This window comes from Miscanthus floridulus, chromosome 11 (assembly GCF_019320115.1).
Source record: "Miscanthus floridulus cultivar M001 chromosome 11, ASM1932011v1, whole genome shotgun sequence".
NCBI classification, from domain to species: Eukaryota; Viridiplantae; Streptophyta; class Magnoliopsida; order Poales; family Poaceae; genus Miscanthus; species Miscanthus floridulus.
Window position 1 is genome coordinate 63,030,568 of NC_089590.1, and position 10,526 is coordinate 63,041,093.

At 48.5% G+C, this 10,526-nt stretch overlaps 2 protein-coding genes across 2 annotated transcripts; both read right to left on the bottom strand.

Moving 5' to 3' along the window:
* Positions 1-5,415: 5,415 nt before the first annotated feature.
* On the bottom strand, positions 5,416-6,208 carry LOC136494934 (alpha-amylase/subtilisin inhibitor-like). The gene has a single exon (XM_066491097.1). It carries the CDS (start codon positions 6,172-6,174, stop codon positions 5,479-5,481), a length of 696 nt encoding a protein of 231 aa, XP_066347194.1. The 5' UTR covers positions 6,175-6,208; the 3' UTR covers positions 5,416-5,478.
* A 2,327-nt stretch (positions 6,209-8,535) lies between these two features.
* LOC136493248 (GEM-like protein 4) lies at positions 8,536-9,988 on the bottom strand. Its single transcript, XM_066489311.1, has 2 exons — positions 9,494-9,988; positions 8,536-9,351 (listed from the first exon to the last, which is right to left on the bottom strand). The coding sequence occupies exons 1-2, from the start codon at positions 9,663-9,665 to the stop codon at positions 8,828-8,830; spliced, it is 696 nt and encodes a 231-aa protein (XP_066345408.1). The 5' UTR covers positions 9,666-9,988; the 3' UTR covers positions 8,536-8,827.
* Positions 9,989-10,526: the final 538 nt, after the last annotated feature.

A 10,526-nucleotide genomic window follows, 5' to 3' on the forward strand; every position in this document is an offset into this window, starting at 1 on the left:
TCTCATTTCTTTTGCAATAATGAACCTACTGTTGTAATATATAATACGCTAAGTGGGACATATGAGACTGACATTTGGCAATCCTGTGCATCACGCTGCCAGTCAGCCAGCGTAGGGTAGACATGGCGTTGTACAAAATAAAACGAGAGAACTAGAAAGATGCTAATGGTATATGGTGGTAATGGTATGAGTTCACATTTCCAATTCATCGTTCCCAACATCAAACCTGGAGTAGGTACGAGCAACCTCCAAGGTTCGCATACCCTGAGGTGCGACGGTAGGCAACGCATAGCTGTCGTGCTAGGACTGCGCTGCCCCAGCTGTACACCGCTATGTTCTCCCACGGCTAACGTGGTATATCAAGATCCAGCTGATGGTGTTGCCCGAGGCGTCTAGAAAGAGCAAAGCACCAAGAAAGTGCCGGAGCCACACTCGAGCGAACCTGTCGATCTGAGCCTCCTCAGCCTGTGGGTCCAAGTAATCAAAGCGCTCCATGATTCAGGACGATGAAACACCGAAAGTTTTCCTGAAATTTACCAAAGAACATGAGACCCGATGGCTACAGAAAAGCAATGGAAGTATTAAATAGGCTTTAATTTCTCACTTATTTTTCTTGAAAGCCTCGTCGTCCGGTGGAAAAAAGCCAGTAAACTGAGCCATCAGCTCCCTCCAGTGATCGTTGTCAACTATCCCTGTCACTGGAAGTCCCCCCAATCGAAGGTCAAAAATAGCCTTCACGTCCTGCATGGTCAAGGTCATCTCGCCACAAGGTAGGTAGAACGTGTGGGTCTCAGGTCTCCACCTGTTATAAGAATAGAACGACTGTTAGTTGCCTCAAAATTGTTACAAGAAAGTTTACGTACAAAGAATGCACTCGCACATGTCTACAGCTGCAGTAAGTAGTGCTGGGTCAAGGAGCGAAAGACCGTGGTTGACAACACGGATAAGCTCGAGGAAGCTGGCACGCCGTATGTACGCCGCATAACGCTCGTCCCACTGGTGCGCCCTGGTGTGCATGCGGGGCCTCAAAGTAGGCAAGGCTACCTCAGCGTCGTTGTCACTCAAGATGTGTGCTCGGTGCTGGTCGTCGTACTCCACCTCAAGAATGGGGTACAACAGGTGCTGTGTGGGAGGGGTCATCCTGTTATAAATTGATAAACAAAGCGTTAGAGTATTCAAATTAACAAAATTCAAATTAACATTATGTAGCATTGTAAAATTTAAACTACTTGTTACACAATATGAAAGCACATGTATATATTCAAAGTAAAATTAACAGACATATCACGCACTAGTAACATAAACAACTTCACTAAGAATATAAGCATTTGATGAAACTTCATGAAGTCACGTATCACGCACTAGTAAGTACCGACATTTGTAAACTAGTATCTATACCCAAAATCCCTAACTAAATAACTAACTATAAACTAAATAATAAATACCTAATCAATCCCTAAACCCAAAATCCTAACCTCAAACCTAAAAACTACCTACGTAAATCACAAACAAATTCACTAACCTAACTATCCTAAATCACTAACTATCATAAATCAATAACAATCATAAAACCCTAACTATCCTATATTACTAATTATCCTAAATCACTAATTATCCTAAAACAATAATAATCAAAATAACATGAAATCGAGAGGGAGGTACTTTAGGAGCGGGCGACCTTGATGCGTCGGCGTTCGTGGCGCGGTCGACGCGAGCGCTGCGCGGCAGGAGTCGCCGGGCGCGGCCGGCGCGGGTGCGGGCAGGCGCGGCCGCGTGCAGGCACTGCGCGGCGGCGAGGCGCGGGCGGCTGGCAACGGGCGGGCGGGCGAGCAGGGGTGCGTGCAGGTGGGGGGGGGGCTCGCTTGCGATATTTATCTGGCTTTGCCGCACCACGAATCAGGGCGCGGCACAGGCATTTGGCCACGCCAGGGCAATAGGTGCGGTCAAAAGTGTTAGTTTTTTTAAAAAAAACAACCGTGTTAGATTTTAAATTAGTTTTCAAAAAGTGTTAAAATTAAAAAAATCGCTGGAGGTGACCAAGAGCGGCAAGACAGAGTTTGTGGTTGGCGTGGTGGAGAACAGCTCGTTCTTCTGGCGCGGCGGGGTCGTGGACTGGGCGAACTATCTGTCGCTGGAGTCAGCGCGGCACATCGACGCTATTACCAAGACCAAGTTCAAGGGTACATGCCTCAATTTCTAACCAGGGATTACACATTACGCTTACGCATTTGTGATGTCTCATGTCTTGTATCTATCTTGTTCAATAATGTTGCGACCCACACCCTGTTCATCGTCTTCAAGGCAGCAGCTTGTGTTTTTGCATCTAGACATGTGTTAATAGTCATAGAGAAGAAATAACATACAACAACACAATCAAATAAAACGACCGTCCTAATGGCGAAAGCAAAAGTAAGACAACCAACACAACAAAAAACGCATGCTTGACAATCAAAGCACCAGCAGACAAACACCACCGAACACGTCGTAGAAAACAAGTAAAGAGCATACGGAAGGGAGGGAGGAGGTTCTCTAAAATGACGTCTCCAACAAGGGGAAACGATGTCCACATATGCAGCCAACGCCAAGGGGAGAACCACTGTTTTTTTTCAACCGAGGCCCTAAAAGGTAACAGACCGCACGACAAAGCCTGCAACGAGAAGCGAGGCGCCAAAAACGTGACCATTGCCAGGTGAGGCGAGTAGCCTAGTAGGACCTTCACCTAAAAGTCTGCACCTCTCAAACCCTCACACCCAAGCACCACCATTGCAACGACAAACTTGCCATAGCCATTCGAGACAATCCATCGAGGCAACGATCACAACAAAACTGTTACTAGCGGGAGATCGCTGCCACACCGACCATGTCATAAGCATTCTTTACAAGTCATCACCGTGTCAGCCCATAAAGGCCAACTCCATCCCGTTAGCACCAACTATTGCAACTTGTTCCTACACTAGGGCACAGAGCTCCATCATAACCTTTGCGTGTTGCAATTCATCAAGCTTTTAGGCAATGCCACGGACATCCCTACTTAGGCCGCCATCTGCAATAAATCTCCTTCCGCTAGTTGAAAAAATGGCTGCAAGCTGGCAATAGGCATGTGTAGCTAGTCACCACAAAACCAACCCAACAGTCGCTAGCTAACCGTCGATTGCCCACAAAATGAAGAGGCAGGAACATCCACTTGCGTAAATATCCATGATCATAAACTTCCATTGAAACTCTTAGGTTGGTATTAGTCACACCGTTGCCACTACTATACGTACCTAGCAACACTACAGGGGTCACTGTGGGCACACGGTGAGACGCTTCCGCCTAGTCATTGCTACCGCACCGAGCTAGCACTGGAGGAATACGAGCTAGTCACCGCTACGTCGATCATCGTCAAGGAACATTGCTAGCGTAGTCATTGGCGGCCACTATGGGGTAACCGCCTCCAATCAGCTAGGCTCCAAAACACCGCACTATACAACACCACCCCACACAACAATCAGCAACCTATCGGTAAAACCATAGAGTTGCACGCAAGTCTCCCTAGCGCTGCCAACATAGGCTACCACAATAGTAGCAAGAAAGCGGCTTCAGCCCACCATGCATGAGCTCCTATCGCCATCACGTGGTCAAGGACCACCATAGCACCACCATAACTTAGATGGCATGCATCAGGTTGTTAGTTCCAAGAATCATTGCTACGTCGCAACCATGGACGAACACCACCACCACCTCGTCGTCTTGTGAACAATTGGGGGAATGCTAGATCCGAGAGGCCGAACTTAGATTCAGCGATGAGCCTCCAAGACAACTATCGACTATCATCGTGGGCTCCACCAGGGCGTGGACTGATGGCTCCAAGGTCCGCCATCGTGAGACCACCGTGGCGTGAGGAACTAGGGGAAGCCCCTCTGCTACCATCCTTGCCCATGTTCGGGAATACGACAATTGACTCCAACGGTGACGAGACGCGAGGGGTAGGTTTATTAGCAGCCAAGCACAAGAGGCATAAGCCAGTGACTGTGAGGTTATATTTGGACTGCTCCACTCCACCTTTTTCCAGCTCCCTCCCAACTTCACTAGCCAAGCAGGGATAAATCCATGAACTTTGCTTTAGAAAAAAGGTGGAGTTGAGGGCCAATTCTAGAGGTATTCCAGAAACTCCAATTTTTGTGTAGTTGATCCATGATGAAGTTGGTAGAGCAAAGATGGTTCTGATGAAGTGAAGCAGTTACGGACAAGCCCTAAACATTTAGAAACAAAAGAAGGCTTGAGCAACGGCATGAGTGTTGCTGGGCTGGTTTCTAGGCCCATGACAAGGAACTCTTGGGTATTTGGGCCAAATTGGATTAACGTCATCATGAGTGGCTGAAATCTAAAAGCAGTGTCTCTTCCTATATGTAATCGTAGCAGAGTAAAAGAGAGACATTCATCCAATAAAAAAAAGAGAGACATTCGTTATGAAAGACAATGTAATTCTCACTTTCCAAGAAGTAAAACGATTTAAAGTTTAATCAAAGATATATAAAAAGTACTAACATTTATAGTACAAAATATGTACCACTAGATTAATTATGGAATATATTTTATAGCAGATCTAGTTATATAATTAGATGTTAACACTATTTACTATAAACTTGGTCATATTTTAAGTTAGTTTGCCTTACATAATTCCCATAATTGTATTTTTTGGACCGAGGGAGTACTATTTGAACTACGAACATACGTTCGAAATCCATTCCTCTTACCTTTGAATCCGTGCTTCCTATCCTAAAATTATCTTCTCCAATTGCTATCCTTGTATTTTTTTGCCAAAAAAATATTACTTTTTTTTTAAAAAAAAGCACATCTCAAACTAAATTTTCATGAACTAGTCTTTTAGTCGCGCCAGAGATCATGGCGCGAGTCATTCCACGTATTTACATACAGTAGTAGGCTATCTCGTCTATTTCTCTTTTCTTTCTTTTTTTCCTAAACGAGCTAAGTAAGAGAATTGCGGATTATATATTAAAATGAAGAGTGGAATTGATGGAACTTAAGAAATCTTGTAAAACTTAGGTGCTGTTTGGTAACAGTAACGCAAATGTAATCAAAATTAGTTCATTTGTATCTGCGGCCGGTAACGTTTGCAGGCTTAAATTATTTTCGTTTGTGTTACCTGGTGTAGAACCAAACAGCTCGTTAAGACAAGGAAATAAGCTTAGAAAACTTTAATGAACAATAAGTGTTGAAAAAAATCTTGAGATGTACCTGGAGATCATTATTTCAGAAAGCACGGACATTGTCTATGCACATTTGTATTTCAGTCGTTTCAGGTTTGGAACAAATTCAGACTCTCGTAATTTTGCTTTGTTTTATTTTATCTGGGTCCTGGACTGATCACATAGAAATAGTACTCGCAACAAGTTCGTCGCCAATAACGGAACAAATCCATAATTATTCGGCATGCATATACACGCACGCTACAGAGCACCGCATCACGATTATTCACGCATGTACGGTCGCTGCCTTCTCGAACACGACGACATGAGCCCGGTCGGTCTCGGCGGTGCCGAGCCACGCGCGGCGGTCCCCATCGTCCCTGACCACGCCCAGGTCCTGGCACGACGACGTGCTGCCGCTGCCGGCGGCCCCGCACCACGCCAGCTTGTACCCGCCGCGGCCGTGCTCCTCGACGCGGAACACCTTTTCCCGCCCGTTCGGGCTCGGGGACCGGACCGGGCCGGTGAGCACGAGCCGGCGGCGGCCCGACGACAGTAGCGGGGCTGGGGCGTCGCCGTCGCCGGAGACGTGCCACTCGGTGGTCTGCACGCACGTCGTCACGGCGGCGAAGTGGACGCCGACGTCGGAGTTGACGCGCACGGTGCGGTCGTTGGCGTTGCCACCCTGGTCCTGCTGCGGCAGAGGCGTGAAGCGCACGGGGAAGCCCTCGCGGAGCGGGTCGGTCTCCTGCGCGACGAAGAGCGGGCACCGGAGGCCGTTGGGCGCCATGGTGAGCCCGCCCCCGCCGCCGCCGCCGCCGCTCCCGCGGGGTGCCGGGAGGACGTAGTAGTCCCCGTCGGCGCTCAGCTCGTGGCCGTCCGTGTCGTACACCGGCAGCGCTGCCGCGGCGCCGCACGAGAGGGAGATGGCGGCTAGGACGGAGAGGAGCACGAGGAGGTGCGCGGCGCGCGGGATGTTCATGACTGAAACTGTGGCCGGCTTTCCTTCGAGGAGAGTAGTGTAAGTGTGGCTCTGAGTTCGAATAATCAGCTGATGACTGCACGGATACCATGCGTCAGACCGTATATTTATACTACTGCTCTGGACTCTGGAGTGGCGTCTCCAGGGCCTCGTTTAGATTGCAAATTTTTGCAATCTAGACATTGTAGTACGTTTTGTTTGTATTTGACAAACTTTGTCCGATCATGGACTAACTAGGCTCAAAAGATTCGTCTCGTGATTTACAACCAAACTGTGCAATTAGTTATTTTTTTACCTACATTTAATGCTCCATGCATGTGTCTAAAAATTAATGTGACGGAGAGAGAATGAAAAAACTTGAAATTTGGAGGTAAACAAGGCCCAACTTTCCTTCCTCCTGGACTTGTACGTGACGTGAAGTCACAACGCACAGGCATACGTACGGTACCGATCTGTATCCCGGCTATCCGCGACTGGGAAACTGCAGAAATTTGGTAGCTGGCGTTTCCGAATTCCGAGAGCGAGTAGCATTCCTTGCGCATTCATTTCTGGAGCGTTGAGCGTCCGCGTGTTGACATCCAAGATGCGCCGGTACACGAGTACAGTAGTCTCATGCAACCCCTTTTTTTTTAAAAAAAAATAATCACACTGTACAACTCAGATGCGAAGACCAGTGCCCTGTTCGTTTGACTGATAAGTCATGGTTGAAAGTACTGTTGGCTGATTTATGGTGAGAGAAAAACACTGTTCGTTGACTGAAAAAATACCGCTTATATGTCAAGCGACAGGGCGCAGATGTTCAAAGTTTGGTAAACTGAGAAAAATCCGAGTTCGTCGGGCTTCCTTGATACTGAGTACGCGCTTGAATTTGTATCATCTGGATTTGCTTCCCAACCAACCTGCTAGTATTTTGGCTCCTGCGGCCCAAGTCGACGCTGCACTAGAGGTTCTGTCGTTCTGATCGATCAGGACACGGATCGGCGCCGATCAATTTGGCCTACGCCCCCCGCCCGCGTACAGCGAAACGCTATGCTTTGCTGGGATCAGCTTGTTCGCATCACCGACCGCTTGGCCGCTTTAGAAGCGCTCTTGCATGCGTTTTCCGGCTGAAAATCAGCCGCATTCGGATTCTACGCGGCCGAGGCACGCCGCCGCCGCCTTCGGTTCTGCAGCTATGTTTCTTTTCTGCCTCCTTAGTTGGGCCGGTTATACAACATATCCAATTGAGGCTTTGGATTCACCCAGCCCACCAAGCATGTCGTTCCATGCTTCCCAGCTTGGTCGGACCCACTCGATACTCGGCCGGGTAAACAACCAACCCATTTGATATTCCAGTTTGGTTGGCCTGGTCTGATGCTCTTGGGCTGGCTTGTGATATATAAAAGACTCGTATTCAGGTGTAAAAAAATCTAATTTATCGTCTTCCAAATTATGTTTTGGCTTTTCTAAAATATGTACCTTTTGTTATACAATTAGATATAAATTATGTCTAAAAGAGCCGAAACATCTTACAATTTAAAACGGAAGGAGTATCACACTCGTCCGGTTTTACTCCCTAAACTACAAAATCACTTTTTTCGACTCTCAAAACTTTTAAAACCTTTTGTTTTTTTATATTGGGTGGTTTTGCTAATGTGATGTCACGTCAGAGGAAGTAAATCCGACTAAGTTAAAAGTTTAGGAGGTAACTGGACTAGAAATATTTGTTTTTGAAGATATCTAAACATAAAAATAACTTTTTACATGGAAAAATAATGAAATTGAAAATTCTAAATCTGGTTTAATCTTAGAAAATTCATAGAAATTTTTTTTACCTTAGAAAATTATGAGACTAGTTTCAGATTTATTTTTGCCGAAATTCATGGTCATATGGTACGTGCCTATCTTGAAATTGTTTGAATCTTTATGGACTCATTTTTTTTGCTTATTAGTAAAAGCTCTTGTTATCTATTGTAGTTAGTCGATGTTGATCGTCCGGACTACATAGAAGCGCGAGTGGTGCGTCGTTAGGACCGTATTGAGCGTTGGTCCTCTGCCCTGAATAAATTTTCACATAAGGTGGTGGTCCTGCATGGTTGAATGCACCCTACGCACATATGCATTCTTGGTTTGGCTTGAATATTATTTTAACTTTCTCACATAAGAAGTTATTTTATTTCTCAGTCATTTATTTCTTCCTAAACATAAGAATGTAGACCACAAAAAGCTGTTAGAATGAAGAATTGAAAAACAATTTGAAAAGTATCAAGAATTGTATGATACTGTTATCAACATTCCTAAATTTTAAATCTTGTACCACCAAAACTGGTAGTCAAATTATATTTTGCATTATGTATGTTCTGAAGCTTTCTTACTACTGGTAGAGAGAAACATACTGAACTGCTCCATTCAACAAGATGCACAAATGGTTAATTTGTTGGTCCATTTACTAGTACAAAGCAACCACTTTGGAACAACACAGGTGTTGGTCCAACATCGTACGCGGAAGGAGCACAATTGCACCGATCCGAAATTAGATAGGGCAATCCTAGCTACGGCTACTTCGCGACAAAAGATGGCGAAGCAGCCCATAACATCCTCTCTTCACATCGTGCCGACCGGGCAGCCTAGCCACCGGACCTCCTCATCGACCTGCAGGCCCTGGACCGCGCGGTCATTGCAGCTCCGAGACGGCCTGCTGCATGTACTTGCAGGACCTCTGGTAGCTGACGAAGCCCATGAACCAGAACTCGAAGCCGTCCACGGTGGCGACGTGGATGTACTTCTCCTCCGGCCGGTCGACGTTCTCGGTGGGCCGCACCTTGTCGATCCGCCGGAGCGGGACCACCACCTTGTAGGTGACCCGCGCCTTGTCGCCGCCCCTCGGGGAGGTGACGGTGATGGGGCGGTCGCTGCGGAAGGCGACCTTCTTGGTGGAGACGAAGAGCATCCCGGCGATGGGCCCGCCGGTGGTGTAGATGTAGCACTGCAGCGCCTTCACCAGCCGCTCGCCCTTGTCGGCGGAGAAGGCCTGCCGGAACACGCGCTCGACGCCGCCGGCCTGCAGGATCCGCGCGCCCAGGCTCAGCTTCCCCTTGACCGTCTCCGACAGCTTCGGCCCCAGGGTCACGTGCTCTCTGAAGCCTTGCGCCCTCCTGCCCAGCTTGCTCACCCAGTGGATCACCTGACCCTTGCTGCCTGCAGAAGAAGCACATACACAGCACGCACGTCAGTAAACTTTCAAGTGTCTTGTTATTAGCAGAGTAGAACACATGTCCTGAAGTTATTAATTCTTATGTATAATATATGGTGTACGAGATGACGATCAAGGTAGACTTACTGTGCTTGTAGCCGAAAGACGCATAAGGGCTGGGGTGCGTCAACGAGACAGCAAGGTGATCGCCGGCGTCGCCCTTCCTGAAGGACGGATCCCTGGACGACACCTCCTCTATCCCATACGCCTTGGAGGTGACCGGGACGCCGATGACATGGCCGCTGCTCGACTTCCTCATGGCGGCTAGTAGTGCTAGCTTGTGGACACGAGCTCAGCGGACGAGCGAGCAGAGAGCTAGCTAGCAGGCTGGTCTCGTTGGCTGGCGCCGATGGTGCCTTAGCATGTAAGGAATCGCGGATTGGTACCGGAGTGCAGCTGCGGAGGGCGGCATTTATAGGCGCGCCGCGGTGGTGGAACATCCTTTGGGCCTCGCGGCTTTGGGCAAAGGCAGTGGATTTGGGGAGTCAGCAGCCGGGCCGGCCGAGTCACCAGCGGCTCAGAAAGGCGCAGTCTACGTTCGCCTAAAGCAGGCGTAGACCCCGTGACGCCTATTTACTGGTTGCAGCTACCTAAAAACTGCTCGACTGCGCGGCCACCGGCGCCTAGAAATGCAGAGACCGCCGAGCGCCCGGCCATGTGGAGGCCAGGTGCGGCTTATTCATCGCGCCAGGGCAAATGATTCTGGATTTCTCTATCGGATCCGGAGCCCGGTGTGGGGCTCGCCGTCGCTGCCGCCCGCTTTCCGAGAAGCGCCCCATGTGCCTGCACATTCTCGCTCGCACCGGGCGTACTACTACGTGAGAGAAAAAAGGGGAGGCGTGGTGTCGGGGGGAGCAAGGGGCCCGATGCGCCGAGCGGCCGAGGCCTCGCTTTAAGTTCACGGGACCACTGGTGTTTTGTTTAGAGGCTTATTTAGAGCAGGGATCGATCGTTCGGCGGTTCAGGCATTGCACCGGGACGATATTAGGGGTAAGGTAACATGCGCTGCTCTGCTGCTGCCTATGGAACCGAGAGTGATGCTGATGTCTAAACATACACAGGGCCACAGGGGATGGGGACTGTGGAGGGCCACAAACACTGTTCCCAAGATCGCGTCCGC